We start from the raw sequence: 22278 nt of genomic DNA on the forward strand, positions 1-22278 counted from the left end.
GAAGAGAAGAGAAAGTGAAGTCGATAACGAGCCAAACACTGCGCAACTCTAAAGGAGCCTGAAAAGCTTCCAGAAGATGCCCTAATGTTTTCACGTTCAAAAAATCAGGTTCAAGAGTCCCAACTATTTTTGAGAGGAAAATCTAAACAAACAATACTATCCAAATCTTACCTTGTTGCCTCTAACAGTGCTTCTTGAAATTTGTACTGTGTGACAGATGAACTTACCACTCTCTTTGCCAGAAAAAATTGTGCAAATTTTTTCTGCCCCTTTCAAACGTGTGCGGATATACGAGACAGCAATTAAAAGATCCCCAAAACTGCAGCAATGCTATACAACGCAATACTAACACAATACAGAACAAATACATTGTAATATCTTTATTTACATACTCCAATACTCCAGGCATTTGGAGACAGCACATACACAAAAATGGTTGCATCCTTAGAACACTGTAAATGCCACATAGCAGTGACTAAAACAAAAAGCTCAGTCTGAATTTTGTCAGACATTGCGAAGTATAGTGAACAGCTCACAAAGATGACGTCATAAAAGGCACCCAGGCTTGTCTAGAGAGCAGACTGCTCGATGCATTCATTCAAGGCACACTGTGTGTTAAACGCTGTACTCGAGAAAGTGCAGAAGCAGCCTTATATAAGTGACATTTGTCTAGCAGCCCCCTGAAGCCTCAACGTGAAAAAGATAAAATCAGACTGCATCAAAGTCTACGAAACTTGTTGGGAGACATGACAAGAGCAACGCATAGTCCGGCGCATAAAATATCAAAACTGTGTGGCATTACAAGGACAGCAGGCATTACAAATATGATACGACACAATGAAATTTTCATGTCACTGGAGCATGTAGTCAGAAATCGAATCTTTAGGCACTCCAGCAGCTTGACAGAGCAGGATATCGCGAAGCGAATCCCAGGCAGAACGAACCCTGCAACATGGAAAACAGGTTGTATACACAGAAGTAATCGCTTTGCATTCAGATCTCGACACAAATTTGCGTTTTTACCAGGAATTTCCTCAAAATGTCTTAGCATGCACGAAGTCGAACTGCTGATTGTCTGTCTGCGTACATTGAACTGGTCAGACATGACCCACATGATCACAGCTACAGCAAATCCATTTTTATCTTAAACTACTGGCCCCCGTATCACCATTTCCTTACCCAAACCACAACTCATTTTAAAACAAGCTTTTCATAACTTGTAATAGAGAAGTTTCGTTTGGTTCGGTTTAATTAAGTGCCTCCAACCATTTGGGAGTGCGTCAAGTATTAGTACAGCAGGAGCCTCAAAGTGAGACTATCGGGGTGGGGGGTGCGTGTCAAAGGGGTCCTTTCAATAGTAAAAACAAAAATGCACTCCATTTACATACATAACTCTGAGCCTTCTCAGTACACACTATAATAGGAGCACTATAAAAGTGACAGTAGTACTTTCACCAAGCATGTTGCTCACTTAACATCAAACCTATGATGCTGCCTCTACAAACCATCTATATGACACACACTTCAGCAGTACATTTTTTCTTGAAAGCGCAGGATTGGCCGGAAGGATCATAATGTGAGAACATCCGTTTTGAGGATATTTCTTTATAAATACGCTGAAATGTGAAGTCGCTTTTGATCCAAGTGGCAGTGCTCTGTCGGCATCAAATTTCAACGCACAATCCTGTGTGTGCATTTATGAGGAAATTCGGGGAGAGGCACGAAAGGGTGTTTAACGTGGTGTTATTTGATTGATTAATTGATGATGGGGTTTAACGAGCCGAAACTACACAGGTTATGAGGCGCAGCATAGTGGAGGGCTGTGGATTAATTTTGTCCACCTGGGGGTGGTGTTAGCACACGCAAAGACATCTGATGAGTGCTTCATGCCAACCCATCTCATCACCCAGATTGTTTACCTCTTGCTTAGTATGCTGTGTATTACAGAGCTGGACTGGGAAGTATGTTTTCTCTCTATGCAGCTCGGGTATTACGCTAAGGGGAACTAGTGAGGGTAGAGGGTTCCATCGCACTACTAGCCCACGCTTTCTACGGCGTCATCTACATTGTTAGCGTTGCATATGCCCTAGCTTCTCACTATAGGCGATCAGTGGGTGGACGACATTTATGCCGGAGATTGTCCAACGTGTGTCTAGTAAACTACAACACAATAGAACAATGTATTCCAGGCACTTTCCAGTGCACCGCCCCCTTTGTCCTGTAATGAAACGAAGTAAATGAGGTTCGACATGAAATATCGCAATAAAAGAATTCGTTACTGGCAACAGTGCCTGACATCGCTTGCATCCGTCGTAGCTTGTGTGTATGCGAACTGGCCACTCTGGCCAAGTAACAGCATTTTTAGACCTTTGCCTGCACTGTATGTGTGGGCATTTGTGTAGTGCGCAAGCACTAAATGGGTCGACTCCATGAAATCTGTACATGCACTTAGAATCCTCCACAAGAAAGAGTGAATGCGGGAAAACAAAATATAGTACAACACAAGCGGGCAGTGGAGAGCTAATGACAGCGCAGAATAAAGAAGACGTATGGCGTCAGCACGCAATGTGCTTGCGCAGTGGATGTACTATCAGCGTCAAATGAAACGCGAACGCTAAAATATGAACCAGAACGTGCAAAATTGAAAAATACTGTTCGTAGAGTTCATATAATGGCTTGCTATTGGTATGTTTGGAAATCCAATTTTCCGAACTTTGTTTTTGGAACTAATCCACGCGTCATTTTGGCTTGCATGGAAAGAAATCGCGCTATTTGTGTGTTCAGGATCATATTTTCGGGTTAGCGTTTCATTTGACGCCGATAGTAGACGGCGGTACTTTGATGCATGGCTTGGCCCACAGGTGTGTTTATGTACAGTCTTTGTCAAAATTTTCTAGGCCACCCCAAAGGTTTCTGGGCTCAAAATAATTCAAAGCAAAAGTTTAGCATTTAACTGTAACCAAAATATTTTATGACCGTGTAGAAGAAAGGTACTTTCTGTAGCTTCTTGGCATTAAACATTTCAGTGTCACTCTGGAGTTGAGCTTGTTTGCAATTTTTTGCAGCCTGTGCATTTTTGGCCTGGCCCATAAAACTTTGCACAAGCTGCACATATGTAAGGCCTCCATAATCAGCATTGGTGCACTCAGTACACTGGAGGCACCATGTTAAGAGAAGGGAAGGGTGGCGAGAGCATACTGGAAACAGCGATGCACAGTCGTTGACAAAGATCAAGCAATATCCACATGAGCCGTCCTGGTGATGCAAACAAACCAAATGAGAATAAAATCTGCATCAGATCGTCCTAAACCAAATTTTAGGGGCTCAGGCTGTCGGCGTCTCATGTTGTCATAATAGTTGTTTCATGTAGTCACAGTACTAAAACACCAAAAAACTTGTTTACACCTCGCACCAGAACGTAACGCGTACTAAAAAACACCAGCGCACTCGTTTACGCCTCCCGCTGGAACGCTTTGTAACGCATACTAATGAAACACCGGGACACTCATTTATGCCTCGTGTTAGAATGCTTCGTGCTTCAAAGACACGAGACTTTTACAGAAAAGCTGTATACTTCCAGCCCCCCAACGGTTTCATCTCTGTTGGCCAAAACACCAAGGCTCCAAGAATGCACAACTCCCCAGATTTCACGTTAGTGGACATGGCCTGGGATTTTTTTCACAACCCTAATCAGAGCAGCACCCACAGAGACACTTGCGACTCTCATCTGGACGGCCACTACTCACCCAAGTAATTGCGATCCCTCATTGTCACTTGCGGCCGTTGAGCGTTGCCGGCTTCCTCGGAGCAGCGGTGGTCTTGGGCGCCAGGTTGCAGCGGGGGATGTGTCGCTCGGCAGCGGTCTCGTTGAACTTTCGCAGGCACTTGGGGCACTGGACGTAGTCAGGGTTCTCGGAGGGCGGCGGCGGGGGCAGGTCGGCCAGCTTGCCCCCGGCGGCCAGGTGCTCCTGCACCATCCTGGCCTGCCGGATGGCGCTCAGGAACTCCTCGTGCTTGGCCCGCCAGTTGGGCTTCTTCACCTGCCGCCACAGGGAGGACAATGAGCGTGCCCATTTGGCTCATCGGAACGAGGCGACTTTATTAAAGACTATAGGACCCCGTGACCGGATCACATGACCGAAATGAGCTGACAAATGGGATGGGAGGAAAGTGGATGGCGGAAAGAGTGTGAGCGAGGGTAGGAGAAATACTGTGGGTGCGAAGGAAGAAAAGCTCGAAGGAAAAGAAAAGGATGAGGGGAAAGGAAAGTTGAGGAGGTAATACGACAGGAAGGGAGGGGAAAGGGGAAGAGGCAGGATAGAAAGGAGGAGAGAGAAGGGTCACTTAGCGACAGACTTGAATGGGAAAGGTGATAGGGTGAAGGAGGAAATGGCATTATATAGCTGAGGTGGTACAAATGCCGTCTTTTAGTGCCATATTCGCAAGCAATTTTTTTTTCGCCACATGTCATCAGCGCGGGAATGTGCTATGAAGAGGGAATGTTCTCACCACATTCCTCCTTACCGGGAACTGGTTATTAGTGAACTACCCCTGCCAGCTATTAAAAAGCAACCAAGTCTGAATGCTGTGTTTTAAGCACGTAGAGTACCTACATGTATGTGTGGAATTTTAAACAAGCAAAGTGCTAAGCCAGCGTTTTTGCACCATACGCAGTTCACGGTAGCGCTAGTTAGGCAAATGATTAATTTATTCACCCTATTTGATTGATTATAAAACTTACCACGCCAACGCTACACAGGCGATGATGCGCCCTGTAGTGGAGGGCTCCGAGTTAATTTTGACCACCTGGGGATATTTAGCGTGCGCCGAAATTTCGAACACAGAAGCATTCTTGCTTTTCACCTCCATCAGAAAAGTGGCCACAGCGGCGAATTTATTCACCTGGGATTTTGTTATGCCCTTGTTCATCTGGCATGGAGCATTCTCGTTGTATGGTCTACTTTGGCAAATTGCTACGTGCCAAGAAAGAATGGCACAAAAAGGTGTAAGGCAAGGAAGCAACAAGTGCAGGCACGGTATTTGTTCTTTGCCTCCACACAAACAACTGCTGGGAATTAGATTGGTGACTTGTGCTCAACAGTGACCGCTGCAGAAAGGCAGGCTATTGTGCTGGTTCAAATAATAGCACGAGAAATAACATGTGAAAAAAAAATCACTCCAATCTCCTCTGTGAAGGTGGTTGTACACACATGGCATCCGCGCACTGCTACCACCCATCACTCCCTTTGCGTTACTGTCTCACTCCTGTCTTGATTGAACGGAGGTTTGGCCAATGCAATTCGAATTTCACAGCTTCGCAGTCCTCGCGCGGCCCCTGCCTGAACAGCGCGAGAGGGAATTCTGTTCTTATTTTGCTTGCTTTCACGTCGCACAAGCCGGGATTCAACTGTGCGGTTTGGAACGTACCATTTCTGGCGGCCACTTTTAGCGTCTTTCGAAGGATAAGGAGGAGGGTGACACCGAGTCTTTGGTTTCATCTTTCTCACTGCTTCCCCCTCACTCTTGTTTCACGCGCCACTGCCAAAGAGCACCCTCCCCACCCCAGACCGACTCTAAACAACCGTCTGTTGCCTCCTACACATCTTGGCGTAGCTTAGTTACTTAGTCGGCAAGACGACGGACTCTCGCTCCTCTTCTCTACGCACGCCCAGGTTCGACCCCTGGTGGTGCCAGCAGTTTATTAGAGTAGCCAGTAGAAGCCTTGGATGTATGTTTGTGTAGCCAGTAGTAGCCTGGAAGTTCTCTTCTGACGCAGACACGAAAATTTCCTTGGTTGTTAGAGGTATACTGCTTCGCAGTAAAAAAAACATTATTTTATGTTTTTGAATTAAATTATCTAAGCCATTAGGCCCTTTTAGTCTGGCCAAACAACTTTTCCAGCTTGAGCCTGATGATGGAGACATACCTACTCGAATAGAAGCTCAAATCGGATATGAAGCATGTCCACAGCATAGCCTAGAGCCACCAAATAAGCTACTAAACAACCAGCCCTTATTTAGTGAGACTAGCATAGCCTGCAAAAAAAGGCTGGGCCTTTAGCCACTGTATAGAACACGCACAGCAGAACTTTTGGAACCAACAGTTTTAAAGTGAAAGGTAGTTCAGGCCCAAACTGGCGTCTTTCAAGTGTCTTGTTCACCTTATTTCAACTGCCCTTTATTTCACCACCCCCAAATTTCCTTTCCTGAAGCAAAGCAGCAAACCATCCTGCCTTCCCATGAATTCCCTTCCTTCCTGCTCCCACCACACGTCATTCAGCTATGCCACCTACATTGGGAGAAGTCGCAGGCACCCTGTGACAGAATCGTATGCGACTGTTTCAATCCACTCTCTCCTACTGTACAACTTTAAAAAGTTACCCCGATTCCAGGTACTGCAAAATGTCACCAATACAGCTCTCGCAATAAATGTAAAACAGAAGGTAAAAGCACAGAGCTGAAGGCACAGCTTATGCAAGGCATCATTGCACGGCCTCTCTGTGCTGACTACTAAGTAGGACACCTCACATTTTTCGTTCACAATAAAGTAATACTGAGGAACAAACGGTCGACACAGAGTGTGAACTGGTTTTGAGACGAGCTACCCAGGAGTCCAACTGAGAAGCTGTGCAGAGCAGTGTGGATCCTACTCTTAACCAATCCACTTGAATGGTTGCAACCGCGCTATTCTAAGGATGCAGATTGATAAAACGGTGATCGGCAAACCGGAAAGACCAAGTAGCACTCCAATAAGACTTAACCTTACATCCACATGGTTCTCTTTGTCACTAAAATTACTTTTCCACCGAGATACCCCCGTACTATTCCAACCAAATTTTGCGCAACAGTAACTAACTGCAACTGATAAGCTGAAGTGGGAAGCACTGTACACAGCATCAACTTTTTCTCTTCAAAGGCCACTTCAAAGGCCACAGCGGAAAATTTCAGGAAACATAACCAGAGCCGGAGAAGATGCCATGGTACTCACCGGCACTTCCTTTTTGTGGAAACCCTTCTTGACGAACGCCTCAGCCTCCGTGCCCTTGGTCCTCATTTTGGTTGCGTCGAAGACCTTCACTTTCTTGGCCGCCGCCTTCTGGCAAACACCTCGGTGCTTTTCAATTCGGTCCTTGTTGAAACCCCGGCCACAGATGTCGCAGCGCTCTTGGTTCGGGCCCAGGGGTCGAGCCTCAGGAGGCGGGGCCTTCACTGCCGCACGCTGAAAGACCGGGGCGACGCCATTGGGGATCGTGGGCTGCCTCGACGCCGGCTGGTACAAGAAATAAAGACGCAGAAACTTCACACAGAGTTCTGTCACAGTGCAAAACTCGACCAAAAGCTGCTTACTCTATCTCTTGTTTTATAATCCTTTGTTGTAGTAAAGCTCTGACAGCTCGTGCAAACAATCTTCAATTAAGATCATTCAAGAAATCGCAATACTTTGAAGTACAAGGCTGCCACTATTTAGAATGTGATGACGTTCTTACACAAATTTGCCGAGTTAAACGACATTGCTCAATATTGAATTGAAGCATCAGCTACCACGTCATAATGTTCAAACTTCAGTAAGGAACATATACGCAGTGCACCTGACAGTAGATGCGCTTAAAACATTGAGCTATTTTGCTAAACCTGAAATAGCTTTAGGTTATTCAGTCAGTGAGAGCCACATTTGCACGTATGGTTCGTTTATTGAGACTTAAACACAGTTTCCAGTCTTAAAATTGGCAATTTACGTATTTTTGATTGAAAAATTTAGGCCTGAATTCAATTCGACAATCACTATTCACAATGTTGCTACTGCTACTCATCAAAAGGATGTAGAGATAGGTTTGCTGAACACTCGTTTGAGACTAGAAGCCTCGTTACAAGAGAAACTGTTAGAAGAGACACTTGGTTATAAGAGACACTTGAATAAGGATGGTTTGGTTGGTTTTCCTGTTTGCCATTTTAGAAACATCGCATACAAGACACCTTGGTTACAAAAGACATGCTTCTTGGACCCCTCAAGTGTCTCTTGTAAGGAGGTTATACGGTATATCCCCATTCTGCTGCTTATCGCAAGCACAGAGCCCAGTACCTTGCCCATGGAGCTCATAAAAAAAAGAGAAACTGGCAGATTCAATATACAGTAGAGCACCACTGATACGTTCCCGGTTCATACGATTTCCCGGTTACTCAGCTCTAAATTGTGAACACTAAAAATGCCCCATAGCGTTACGGTGTTTTTTTTTCCCTGTTTACTACGTTCCTGGATAACACGATTACCCAGTAAGAACGTTCAAATATTTAAAAAATTTGTCCAACTACGACCGGATGATACGTTTTACAATGAACATAACATGTGCTGACGTGCGAGCGGACCGAGCCTCAGCGCACGCGGCGCAGTAAGCAGGCGCGAAGCAGCAGTAGGGCCCCCTGGGTCACCAAATTTCCCGCAGTGCTGAGCTTGCCGGAGTCACCTGGTAATGCGGCTGCCTTTATTTAACGTCGCCTGTACAATGACGTCCCAAGGTGCGAAACGCTAACCTTGGAAGAAATTGTGGCGGAATCACGCCATGAAGCAGTGCCGGTGCTGGACAAAGCCTCCGAGAAAGATGGTGGCAGCGACAGGGAGCAAGAGGTGATGTCTCCGGCGGCCACATATGCTCAGGCCATAGTCTGCTTGGAAGCGGTGTGAAGTTAATTTTGCACAAAGGACAATCCCAGTAAGGACAAAAGTCTGCAATGTTTAGAAAAGGCGCTCTCGCTGTCAGAGGGCCGGAGCATGCGCCAGCAGACGTTGTGCAAGGCCATTAAGTGCTCACGTTCGTCTCTCAATTGCCTTTTTTGTCTTTGCTGCGGTGGATCATGCGTTCTCTTGTATAGTATGTTTCTTCCACGCATTTTTTTAACGTATCAACGAGGTTCTACTGTACCCGGCTTTCTATTTATAGATCCCGCAGCTACCGCTTTTGGCTTTTTAATGGCAGTGCAATGGCTTTAACTGTCATTGAAAACCCCATAACGTCGCAACTGCGAAACCTCATAGCAAGCCGTACACAAACATCTCCACCACTTACCTTCTTTGGCTGTTCAAGTGACATGACTTTGGCCGGTGATCTCGCGACAGTGGGTGCCCTGCCATTTGAGGTCGGGGTTGGATTCCGCGCCACTGAGCTTGCCACCCTGGGCGATGCAGGAGAGAGTGTCGAGGAGGGCACAGTTCGCACTGCAGAGCTTGCCACTCGCGGCGGCGGTGTCGAAGAAAGGGGCTTGGTTGCTGCTACTGCTCCCTGCAACAACCAATGGATTTACATTAGGCTCACTAGCACTCACGTTACCTTATCGAGGTTAAGCGCAACACTTCATTATCCTATCCCTGTTGATCTGAGAAGTGAGTCATCTCATTAATCTCTTCCTTTTGAATCTTGCGTTTATATTTTTTTTTCCTCTTGCTAAATTCCTTTGCTGTCTGTATTTCTCTCTGCCACGTGTTATGCTGTGTTCTTTTTGCTCTTTTTATGCTTTGTTCAGAAACATGCCTAAATATGGGATATTTTTGTTCTTGTGAATAGCCAGGACAATGCCGTGTCATGCGCCGTGTGTTTGGCTGCATGTTGTGTATAGGGGGCTCGGGCGTTCCTCAAGTGTTTTTTGTTCACTTTTTGGCCGGGCCTACCCGCATCATCATTCTTTTTGGCCATGTAAATAAATCCTACTTTGACTTGACTGTTAGCTCATAATAGGGTGTATTCACAGGACTTTGGGCCGCGCGGCGGCGCTACCTGCGCGGCGGCGACGGCGCCATATTTGAGGTTGCACTCCGCCGCGCGGGCAGCACGTTTCCCGACGCGAAACGTGGTTTGCGGCGCGCTGCTGGTAAGAACGTTCGTGTGGACAGTGTTTTTTCTGCGTGATTGGTGGGTTTGCGAATGCCTCGTCGTAACGAGTAGCTAGCATTGTTCCCGCTTCGAAAATCCGGTCTGTGCTGGTTTCCTACAACCGCAGACCCGAAGCAGGCCGCACGACAAAATCAACGCGCCGTGTTTTTTTTTTTTTTTTCCCTTCGCTGTTTCGAAGCGACGGCTATATAGGACAGTGCTTGAAGGCTGTCTGTCTTCATTCGACGAATTCCTAAAGAAGTTATCGATAATATGGCTAATCAGTACCGAATCTGTTGGAGCCCGTTTTATTCAGGTGGGCCCCGGGATGATGGGCGTCGGAGCTTTCATCTCGCACCTCGTCACATGTTTGAAACATTCGCATGCTTAAAATGTTCACAAATTAAGGTAGCCGGCGTACTTGATGGATGAGGCGAACCATACTGGACTCCCAGCCTCAACATGGGCTACTTCGAGTGTTGAGGTGAACGCACGCGTACATGCAATATCGCTTCCCAGGTAATTGCGGGCATCCAAATGGATCCAATTCTTCTTCGTCACCTTCGACTGTTCTCTAATGACCAAGCGTGTTACGTGATCCGGCACTAAAGCTCGACGCTGGGTACAGCGACTACTTCAAAAACAGCGCAGAGAGTAAAACGTTAATGTATGCAGGGACAAACTAGAGCAGCCTTTATCACTTGTCTCTGCGCTGATTTCGAAGTAGCCAAAGCGTGTTCCATAATCTTGTTCTGCTTATAATTTCCGCTTCGTCTTTACCGAAAAAAAAAGACTTGAAAATCATCGGTGGGGTCTTTGTCGTCGCCACCATACCTAATTTTATCACGTACTTATCCCACCATGGTTTCCACCCAGACCCTGTGCGTAATTGTTCCGCTTCATTAGGAGCTCAAATGGACGACCTTTGTGCGCTCAACGCACAGAACACTGTCGCCAGAGAACCTCACCGCCTCTCATACTCCTCAAGAAGCGCACAACATGCCTGGGTGGTGCACGGTAAAACCAGCTCCTCTCTCACACGCGACCACCACATCAAATATCCTCGCAGCCTTGGGTGAAGAAATTTTCTCAACTCGCGCCACGGTCGCTTCAAGCAACGGAGGAAATAAGGAAATTGGCGCACGGGGATGACACCGATCGAGATAGCGCGAAATCGCCAAAACGGACAGGGTTATGCACGCCACTGGCCACGCCTGTCAAACCATCGGACAGTTGCATTCGTCGCGCGAAATCATACCGTCTTCAAGCACTGCCCTAACGTTCGCTTCGAAAAAAAAAAAAAAAAAAACGGCGAGCTTGCTTTCGTCATGCGGCCTGCTTCGGGTCTGCGTTTGTAGGAGACGTGAACAGGGCGCATCCGTAATTTCGCAGCGAAAACAATGTTGGCCACTCGTTACGACCAGGCATTCTCAAAAACACGAATCACGCAGAGAAAAACACCGTCCACACGAACTTTCTTACCAGCACCACGCCGCAAACAACGTTTCGCGTCGGGAAACGCGCTGCCCGAGCAGCGGAGTGCAACCTGGTGCAACCTCAAATATGGCGTCGCCGCCGCCGCGCAGGTAGCGCCGCCGCGCGGTCCAAGGCCCTGTGAATACACCCTATAGTTTAGAGAACAGTTTAGTGTATGTATTCAAATAATAAATTTGTATGTCACGTAAAGGGCGCGACAGGCATTGCTTGAGTTAAGGCAGCATGAGGTCAAAGGCACAAGAGCTGTGTGTAAACAATTACAACCAGCGAGCTATGAGGGTAAACGTGCCTCGTAATTTCACAGTTTTGGCTGGGTTCCTGTAAAGCATTCCACAAAACTTGCCCCAAGAAATAAAATGATAAGAGCTAATTTTAAAGCCCCGAAGTAATCAATTCAGTGTGGTGTGAACCATATCACCGTATTTCTAGACCTCGGTAAGTTCAATTATTTAGCATGGGAATTTCATTTCAAAATGACTGAATAAAGCAGCATATTTCCAATTACAGGGCTGGAAAGCAGCAAAAGGGTGCAATGTATCCAGCAGTTAATGCAACAAGTAATTTAATCTGGAGCAAATTTATGTACTACTGTAAGAAATTGTGCCAAATTTGAGTAACCTGCTGGTGGAGTGCAACTTACAAATACCATTGGTACAGCGCGTTCACATGCTTGAAATCGCGCGCGCACTATGCCTGTTATCAGCGTGGGCATACAACCGAAAATTCGCACAACATACGCCTTTTAACGCATCATTACAGCGCCATGACAACCTCGTGTACTGCACCATCAATTCTTAACAGTTTACGAAATTTCCGGAGAAAGTTCCCAACATTCGCCCTCGTTCTGGACGTTGTGGTTGAACTTTTTCGGGCAGATTCGGTTGTTAAAAAGTTAGTCACAATATCTTGTCAAATTTGTTAAAAAATCAAAATGTACCTAGAAACAGGACTAGATTGAGTGGTAGTTACTTTGGCCAGAAAGGTCACTTCGAATTTTAATATTTCCGTCAAGGCGGGTGAAACACTCTGTATATACTATACAGGAGGAAAACAGCCGTAACATTTTTTAATAGTGTAGGGAAACTTAAAGGGACATAGGTCAACCATAGTTCATTTCTATTCGGTGTAGGATTAAATGCAATGAATACCCATCTCCAAACAGAACTGACAATTCATTCTTACTACGGACACGATATCCCCATTGCAGTCACTGACAAAGTAATCACAGTGGCATCACTGTCATAATAAACTGTGCGGAGTCATAACAAAGGACCGGCATGAGGAGATTTCCATCTTGCATCTGATTTGATTGCAGGCCAAGATAGACCAAGAATGACGGGCAGTGTTGCTAATGAACTGCACACATCTTTCTCGTCTCCTCTACACCTGCTTTTAGAAGCAGCCAATACAACAGGTGCGTGTCCTAATGCATGCAAAATGTGTGCGATTACATCCACCATTTGCCATCGCATTCCCCATTTCACCGATTCCTCGAAATAAGGAAGGAGCACCAAATTTCATTTCCCTTGTTGCACAGGTGTAGAATTTAAAAGTAATCTTTTTTTTAATTCGAAAGATTGCCCTGCAGCACAGCGATACACGGATTCACAGATACTTCAATGTGCAAATAGGAATGTAAAAGTGTTTTCAACCCGATGATAGAGCCTACATGCGCGCTTCTTAAATTGCAAGCATTTTTGCCCAAGATTTTACAATCTACCAGAGAGTTCATGCTGTAGACTCCAAATTATCTTGGGGTATGATAGCTGGTGGCCATGTAAGGAAATTAGACAACCGAAGGTGGTTACAGCAACAGTGGCAAAAATATGAAGCCACCCGGCTGGATTAAAAGCAGCCCTAAAGAAAAATCACGCGCTCACAGCAAAACAGGGAAACATATACAAATATGGGAACAAGTACCCTGACGAATGAGTGGAAGGTAGTCTTACACAGCCATTGAGGTGCCCGTTGGCCAGCTGCCTGAGCTGAGTAGTTGTCATGGTCATCAGCACACCCCCTTTGGCAATGGGCGGCGAGGGTCGCTGTGATGGCGAGGAGTGTGGTCGTGTGCCATTGGCAACTGTACTGCTGCCAGGCGAATATCCATTGGAGGGATGCAGAGATGTCCCACCATTGCGAGTGCCTGAAGGAGGATCGGAAATTGTCATTACGCCACTTATGGCATCCATACTGCAAAGAGCCAAGCTGAACAAACGCACGTGATAAGGCTAGCCGTAAAGCACTAGTAATAAGAGGAATAGAAGTGGCTTTAATGTCCTGCGTATGAACACGAGAATGAGACCCAGAGGAAGAAAGATAGAGACAGACCGAGCTAGACATACAGGCACTAAGTGAGAGAGAGAGAGAGAGAGAGAGAGAGAGAGAGAGAGAGAGAGAGAGAGAGAGAGAGAGAGAGAGAGAGAGAGAGAGAGAGAGAGAGAGAGAGAGAGAGAGAGAGAGAGAGAGCATACTGAGCAATTGAGGGGGAGACAAACTGCACGAAAGAATGAATACTTTCATTCACACAAGGCAAATTCAATAAGTAATTAAGCATAAACAATTAGGTCAATTCGAACCAGAAGCACGTACGTATAAACAGTGCAGTGAACTTTAAGCGAAAGTAACAGATTGCTCAAGGGCAGGCACGCCATGGCACCAACACACACTAAAGACATTGCATGACTTCCCTTGCGGCTGCCACAAATTGTTGAACCATGACCTCATGTCCAGCAGTTAAACGCCTAAGCTCTGATCCATCCACGGTATTCCATGCCCCAACAACAGATGGCCAGTTTGCTAAATAACAGCTGGTGAGTAATATACCCCAATATGCCGTTTACTTTTGTCGAATCCAATCTTTGCCCCCGAATTTTCTTAGTTTGTCTCTCCATTGACTCTCTCTCCCCTACTTCGTTTAACATCCCTTGGAAGATATTCCATTAAACAGATCGCCCACCTGTTTTCCTTCATCCGAATTGTACGACCTGCCTAACCCCACTAAATCGTAACTAGAATATTGTTTTCAACCCAAGTTAATTTTCTAACCCCAATGCTTTAGGCGAGGCCTTTGCCGCACACTGGACACAAAAAATCTGGTGGTGGTGGTGGTGGTGAAGGTGATGATAATGATAGTGATAATGGCAATGATGCTGATCCCAAGCAACCACCGGACGTCCATCAGCCATCCATCTTACGTCCATTCCGGCTCTAGCAGACGTCCGCAGGACAACCGTTTCAGGACAGTACATGGACGTACATTGTACGTTCGTGAGACGTTCGGATTTAACACTTCCGTACATCCTTTTGGACGTCTGAAATTGGGTGTATTTTTAATGGTCAGTAAAAAGTTAAATTCTCAAATGCTTTATTAACAAATGTTCCTACAGCGAATACTACACCACACAACACTACCGGGCACTACTCTGCACTACCGGGCAGACAAGCATATACAAACATGGGAAACTTGCCTCAGGTGTTTAGTAGTTAGCGGTTCTGAAGTCTAGCTTATATACCTTCACCCCAAATATCATTGGAGGTGGTGAGGTGCTTCAAAAAGTTAAAAATTTGGGCTTAATTTTAGTAATGTACAGATGAAACTTGCAATATACAAGTGGGGGATTTTATGCAGAAAATCTTTTTTATTGAAAAGCAGAGTAGCTTTACTGTCTTGGCTTTTATATTAAATTTACGGCATTATTCGATGTTTCATGGTAACTTTGTACGTCCACGGGCGGATGTCCTTCGGACACACGGAAGCGTATATCCTTTGTTGCTGAATGTACATCCCAACATGGACGGACAGTGACCATCCCAAATAGGCATCGGATGTTCGGCTGTTTTTCGGACGTCCAACGGATGTCCCATGTTGCTTGGGATGATGGTAACCGTGATTACGCTCGTGCGCCTGCATCGACCTTTAGGCTGGTATGCAGCCCCCGATGAGTACACAGTCACCGTGAAAGCGCAATCACGCCACCCACCGTTCCTGAGAGACGTGACGTCCTTGTGAGGGCCCCCGTTGGGAACCTTCCCGTTGACAGTGGCTGCGCGCGAGGCCGGCTCGCTGCCCGCGGCTGAGCCGTGGCCATTCGCTCGTGGAGAGGCGGTCTGTTTGCCGCCGAGCGGCGGCTGGGCCTTGGCAGCGGGGGGTGCGGGCGCCGCTGCGGGTCCGGGTATCCGAGTGGGCCTCGGAAGGCCGCTGCGAAGCTGCAGGTTCTGCTGGAACTGGCTCCTCATCTGCTCGAGGCGCGAGACCGACATGGCGGCGGTGGCAGTGGAGGAGGAGGGAGTGCCTCCGAGCTATCGCTTTCCTGCGACGACAGAAGAGACGAGGGTTCCCTGAATTAGTGATCACTTTCGCGTTCCTAGTTGTTCTTTGTCTTTTCTTTCTTGGGCCACCTAAAAACGAAAATTTTGGACCGTCTCTGTCAATGGGCTCAGCCACCAGGCCAAACCGTAAGAAGCTTGAACACGACGTGTACATAGTCAGGACCAGTCCAAACGAATAAAACCGCGCGTATGGTTCACACGTACATGCGAACATTATTCAGCACAATTGGGCAACTGCAGTTGCATCAGAGCTTTCTCCTGCATGTTGGCTTGGCCAAACGAAAAGCATACTGCGATAAAAAACGGTGCCGAAGGGAGAAACGAGATAACCGCAAACACAAGGAGAAGAATCAGAGCTGTCCAGCGCGTAACCGATTTAAACAGATGGCCCGGAGAGATGACTCGCAAGCCGTGCAAATGCGGGAAAACTGAACAGAACAAAAAAAAAAGGAGAGAGAGAGAGAGAGAGAGAGAGAGAGAGAGAGAGAGAGAGAGAGAGAGAGAGAGAGAGAGAGAGAGAGAGAGAGAGAGAGAGCGTGATGAGGGGCATGAACGTGGAAGGGGGAGAGAGTACAGGCAGATACGTGGTACGGGTAACAGAAGACTGCAATCGTTCGGCGATATTCAGAGAATTTGTTTCGCACCCAATCAGTTAGGACTCACAATCTCTCACATGTTGAATTATTTGACACCAATAAGCTTAGGTATAATCAAATCCTGCGCTTACGAAAATAAAATACGTGTTCGACCTGTACGATTAGGGTACGACTGCATTTCCTAGATACGTCTTAGCCCTTACTGCCGTCATTTTTTTGGCGCACTGAGGCCCCAGAGTAGGCATGTGTGAACTTCACAAGCCCTGAAATAACGAACGCAGTTCCTATTTTAGATTCTTAAAAAAAGCATATACCCAACACAGCTCCGTTCGCTTGCTAACATTTCTCCCACCGCTCCCACCGGCACGTTATCTTATCTGCTCGCCTTCGGCGCAGCTTGCAATCAGAACGACGTAACTCCGCGTATTAGAAACAGAAATAACGTCCGTGGCCCGGCAGACAGAACGGGTCCGGCGAGGGAAAACCAGCGTGTGGTTGGCATAGCGGATAAGCAAAAAAATTAAGACACATTCCACTCAGTGAAGGTGGATGACCAGAGAAACTTTTTCAAAAAACACGACATAGAAATGGCATAGGATTTAGGTATGACTATACACGGTTAAGCCAAGTTTGTCGAGCGACAGCTCTGTTTTTGCGCCGAAAGCGCGCGTGCAGTGAACGCGAGACAAAAATTAGCAGTGGCTTAGCTCGGCTATGCCAGGATATACAAGCGTGAGCTAAGGTTAAGCTGGTTATTCTTAGCTATCCTGGCTATCTAGGATTAGCTTAATTATGATGCTTACTGCTGCTTCAATGACACACACACGGTATACGCATTATGTGACACCTGTATATTTATCAAGCGGCTCCGGCGCAGAGCTAAGCTGGTACCGCAGGCGCACGCCGGTGTTGCTGCGACGCACAAGCCATCGGTTCCACACCCGGCCACCGCTCGAATGATCACCAAATGGACCGGGACCGCCACGTGCGGAACGGAGGTCGGCGAAGACGCTGGGCGCGTGGGGTGTGTGAGAGACGCCGGGCAGCGAGCAACGTTCTGTGCGCCGTGTGCCGTCACTGCTCCTCGCGCATGCGCAACACGGCTCTCCAGGAGCCACGCGAAACTGCTCTACCTCGGCCAGTGTAGCTCACGCTACAAAACAGACGCTGCGCGAGTATGCAGCCAGCGTAGGCAGCCAGCCAGCGCCTCCTTGTATTACTTTCTTACAGCTTACAGCCCTTATATTACTTACAGCCCTTACTCTTTTCCCCTGCCCCTCTCTCCGCTCCGAACGAGGGATTAGACGCTTTCACTGCGCAACCGCACTATGCACTGACTTGACCTTGGCTGAGCTTAAAGTTCAGAGTGACACTACGAGGAACGAGCTGTTGCCTGTGGTCTAGCGTTAAAAAATCCCAGAAAACTGATCTCATAGCCAAGTGCGATTATTGTGCGCCTAAAATATCGGCCCCTCAGAGCTATTTAAAGGTAAATGAAAAAACGAAGAATCTAACAGTTTCTGCAGGTGCATGGAGGAACGAATAGTCAGCAGAGACCCTGACGTCTTGTGAACCCTCAGCCACCTCGCCGTCTGCGAATATCTAAGAACCGCTACCTTTTCCCATTCTCGACCGCACCCCAGGCACCTTCGGCGTTGCCACTTGTCATTTGTATCCGGGTCGCACCATATCCGAAAATGTCATACGTTGCGCAGCCCCTAAATTTCAAAAAGCCCGCCAAGCTCGGCAGGACGAGCGCGACGTGTAAGGGGCTCAATTACTTCAACTGTTCGAATCCAGTTCAGTGGCTTAGCGAAGCATTTGGAGGTAACGCTCAACTTCCAGAAGAACAAATTGGCCCCGTATCTGCTCCTTTCGTTGCAAATGTCAAAATGCCTCCCTTCGTTTTCCCGCTCACTTCTCATGTTACTCTTGCGTCGCGCTCCTCCCAAGGTAAAGACGCCAAAGGTTTGCTTAAATAATCTTAAATTTCCCGCGTTCCACTGCTCCAAACCGGGTGTCTCGATGCCAACGCTGCCGTACGGCGAAGACGCGCGTGAATCGAGGCGCCCACCTTCAACGTTTATAGAACCGCGTTTCCCTACTCCACGTGCGTTGCAAGCAGAACGTGGAACCTAGACGATGAAGTACTTAATTTCGCAAAAGTCAATCATGTATGACGTTTTTATAAAGGAACACTGCAAATATCACTTCTTTATTAATTTGTTGTCTTATATTTGCGTAATGTCTTGTTCTTCTTCAACAATGTTGACAAGTATGAACATTACACCGGACTTAGACGGGTAGATTTAGCTGTGACTATATAAGACTACTGCGCAGGCATTGTTTTACTTTGGCCGGGTGGCTGAATCGAGTCACAGACAGGCAGACAGACAGACCAAAATTTCTGGGTTTAAGTAGCCCAAGAAAGACTATCGTCTTTAAAACGTGCGTACAGATACAGCACACCGCAGCAGGGCGACGTACTTATGAATACATCCACTCTGTCCCTTCCCAAGGACAACGTTGTGGAACGTTTATTATGGAAGCCATGCTGGCTTAATAGGGGGAGCGGTTCAGCCTCTCTAGCAGGTCAGTCTCCGTGGCGTAAGCGACAGACTCATCCCAGTCCTCTCAAGAGAAACAAAAAAAAAAATGCCTTCGAAGGCTAGGCAGAAAGCAGTACCACACAATACTGCAGGATGGCTATCTCCTCTATGTAGGCGTTGCAGAGCTAAACGATGAAAGAGGGAGGGAGAGAGAGAACTTGATTTCCAAAGCAAGTTGGATGAAAGAACTGCAGCCGGACGCGTGGCCCACTTTTAGAACGCCCTCAAGCTCCGCGAAGAACGACGAGGAAGTTGCAGATCCCGCGAGTCGCAGACACTCGTGATGGGCGCGAATGCCACTCCTTTCAATTCCGTCCCGTCGCCGCTGAGTTAGCATCTGACAGCACTCGTCTTGTCGCGCGGAAAAAAAAGCCGGAAACCTCAGCGGCGCCGCTCCCTGCGACAACGCGACCTTGGCGTGGCATTCCGGACGCCGCTTCGAAGCGAAACGAGGCAGACGTACTACTTACTACACACTGCAGCAGCCAAGAGCAAAGAGCAGCGCAGACTGCGGTCCGCCGCAGTCGTGTGTGCACTTCGTTATCGTACGACGACGCTCACCCGGCACGTTCTGCCGGCACAGCCAGCGCGTAAGCACACACAAGACTCGACGAACAAATAAAACCAAGTGGAGTCATCGCGGCGCTCGACGACGACACGCGTGCAAGGGCTCGCCATGGGGGCAGAAAACGTGACCTTGCGCTTTTCACCCTTGTACCCTACAGCTCTTCCTCGTTGTCACATTCACTCGGTGTCGCATTTTATGACAACAGACTCGGCAGCCTTTTGTTCTCAGAACACACACTCACACCGCACCTTCCTGTGTGAGGGCACCTCCGAGGTCGACGTTGCCATGAGTCCTCGGTCGTAAGAATTACGAGTAATAGTGAGGACGCACAATTAGCGCGACCTATTTGCCAAACTGTACGTGTCGCTACCTTAATTGCGGTCAGGTATCGCTGTAGACGATTGTGCCAGTTTCTTAACCGCCCCGCAACTTCTCCTGCGGCACGTTTCATTCAACTATATTGCGAGCCAGGTGAGATTTTCGCTTCCTCGTTAGCGGCGTGGTGTCCGCATCTAGTATGACAAACTTTTTAGCCCTGTGGCGCTGACGAGCGCCAACTCTGCGTCGAAAGAGCAATATTTGCTCTTTTATGAAACCACCCCGGCTACCGTCCATGTGGTGGCGTCACCTGATCACCAGGCCACCACCATATATCAGCGTCAGAAGTTTACAGGGTAAGCCGCCTAATATCACAAATTGCGAGCGACAGCATTCCGCCAGCAACGCGGGAAATACTAGTGTAGCGCGACCCAGCTTTCGTTACCACTCCACACATTCATAAATGAAAGAGAAATTGCGGATTTGTACAGCGGTAACTGTAATTGGCAGATCGTCCCGATTTCGTGTCGACGTGGCTGAAGACACTCAAGCTGGCTTCCCTCTGCGCTCGCACGTACCGCGGCAAAGCTCACCAGTCAAGTCGATCTAACAGAGATTACACTTTTACAAAAAGTCGGACATTTCGGGTCGTTGGCGATGAATGAAATTTGTCATCGTAGCCAGCGCAAAAGGGACAGGAGCACGAATAAAGAGACAAGACGGAAGCTTGAGACCAAGCGCACAGAACTTACGCGAAGGTTTTGACATAAAACGCGGGGGAGAATGGGGCTAATCTGTTTATGTCAAATCATCATTACTTCTGCGTCTCCCTTCTCAGTAGTTATTTGTGCTACACAAAAACGACAGAGACAGCTGGCTAAACACGACAATATTAAGTGACGGGCTGCAAATTGTACAGCCTAACGTAACGCATCCATTCTGCCGAATCTCTACACGGTCTAATGACGTTGGTTTAACGTCTGAGCCGATGTTGCGGTTCACGTCTCCTGCACCTGTTTTAGCGCTTTAAGAGTTTTGAGGTTCAGTGAGGTCTTCACTCGAAATTCTATTCCCGGCATTCGCTAGGCAGACTTTTTTTATTTAATAAGGTATATGTATAGCGCAACGAAAAGACGAAGGACGGAAAGGATGCCCAAGGACTATAGCGCTTTATCCTTGTGCATCCTTTCCGTCCTTCGTCTTTTCGTTCCGCTATACATCCCTTAGGTATGATCGACCAACTAGCCCAACAACGTACCTTATTAGTTTTTATTTAATGCATTTCATTGGAATCAATGGTTATTCGGCACTTGTTCCGGGCGACCACCCCGGCCGTATTTCAGTGTGAAGCGCGGTGTAAGTGAAGCACACTCATTAGCTTTCTATTCCAGCCGGGGCTTCATTACCAACGACGCACACGACGCGGGGTATACGAAGCTTTTGGAGATCACGGAGCCCGCGTTTCGTAGTCCCAGAACGGCAGGTGCAGCCATCGGTATACACCTCGATTATTCTCTATACCGCTCGCAGCTGCGAGGTGCCGAGACCAACAAAAGCGTTCCCAGCGACGTCGCACCCACCGTTTCGTTTTCCCAAGAACTGTCCCGCTGCGACAAGAACCCCGGGCACGGACGCTCCGACGGCTGGGAAGCTCGTCATTCAAAGGAAATATTTCGTGTCCGCTCTCGTCGCGCAGGAACGAGCGCCCCAAGAACGCGCTTCCTTGCGCGAGACGCTGCCCGTGATCACAACAGGCTCACATTTGAAAAGCACGGGGCGACGAAAAGGTCCCGCAACTATGCGAAACTATCGTGAAAGCCGACCACCTTCCCGGCGATGAGCGTAAAAAGGCAGCCTCTGCGCTTAAAATTGTCGAGTGTCTCCCGGAAGTCCATGGTCACAGGCTAGCGATGCATAGCAACCGCAACCCCCCCCCCCCCCCACCACACACACACACACATTTAAAATCCGATAATTTTGCAAAAGTTTGGAGACCAGGGTAGTTGGTACGGATCCATGGTGATAATTAACCGCGGAAAACTAGAAAACCACACAAGGAAAGGACACAGAAAAGCGCTTGTATGTGCCCTCCACTTGTGTGGCTTTCGTCTAGTTTTGCGCTGATATGACCACCGATTAGTTTTCAGCCAAATCTTCATACTTTTGCACACGACACCACTGGCATGCGTTCCCGTAACATTGCACGAACCTAAGAGCGCTAGGGTTTTTTTTAATGGAGGGGGGGGGGGGGGGTCAGGGAGTTAAATTTTCAGGTTATAACCAAAGTAAGCAAGCCTAACTGAAAAAAAAAAAAGAGAGAGAGCGAAAACTATGCCCTTGCGCATGCGTGCCACAGCCATAGCACACGCACAGTAGGGCAGCGAGCGCAAGCACGCAGAACGGATGCCGGGAGCGCGCACCCGCAATGCAAACAAGCTATTCGCCCCGAGCGCGAACACAGTCGGCCCCTGGCGGCGGCGAGACGAACCGCTCCTAGTG

The 22278-nt window shown here is 47.7% G+C and overlaps 1 protein-coding gene across 2 annotated transcripts in view; it reads right to left on the reverse strand.

Annotated features, from left to right (window-relative positions):
- Positions 1 to 365: 365 nt before the first annotated feature.
- Positions 366 to 22278, reverse strand: part of LOC144149883 (uncharacterized) — a 36600-nt gene continuing 14687 nt past the window's right edge. For both annotated transcript variants that reach the window (XM_077681600.1, XM_077681599.1), the window contains 6 exons: positions 15340 to 15669; positions 13309 to 13502; positions 9062 to 9274; positions 6988 to 7269; positions 3747 to 4040; positions 366 to 945 (listed from right to left, as the gene is read on the reverse strand). In XM_077681600.1, the coding sequence (XP_077537726.1) occupies positions 3771 to 4040; positions 6988 to 7269; positions 9062 to 9274; positions 13309 to 13502; positions 15340 to 15619 (1239 nt within the window). In that variant the 5' untranslated portion in view covers positions 15620 to 15669 and the 3' untranslated portion in view covers positions 366 to 945; positions 3747 to 3770. The remainder of the gene's footprint in view (positions 946 to 3746; positions 4041 to 6987; positions 7270 to 9061; positions 9275 to 13308; positions 13503 to 15339; positions 15670 to 22278) is intronic.

Source organism: Haemaphysalis longicornis, unplaced genomic scaffold (assembly GCF_048455015.1).
Source record: "Haemaphysalis longicornis isolate Haplotype H1 unplaced genomic scaffold, Haemaphysalis longicornis Haplotype H1 scaffold_8, whole genome shotgun sequence".
NCBI classification, from domain to species: domain Eukaryota; kingdom Metazoa; phylum Arthropoda; class Arachnida; order Ixodida; family Ixodidae; genus Haemaphysalis; species Haemaphysalis longicornis.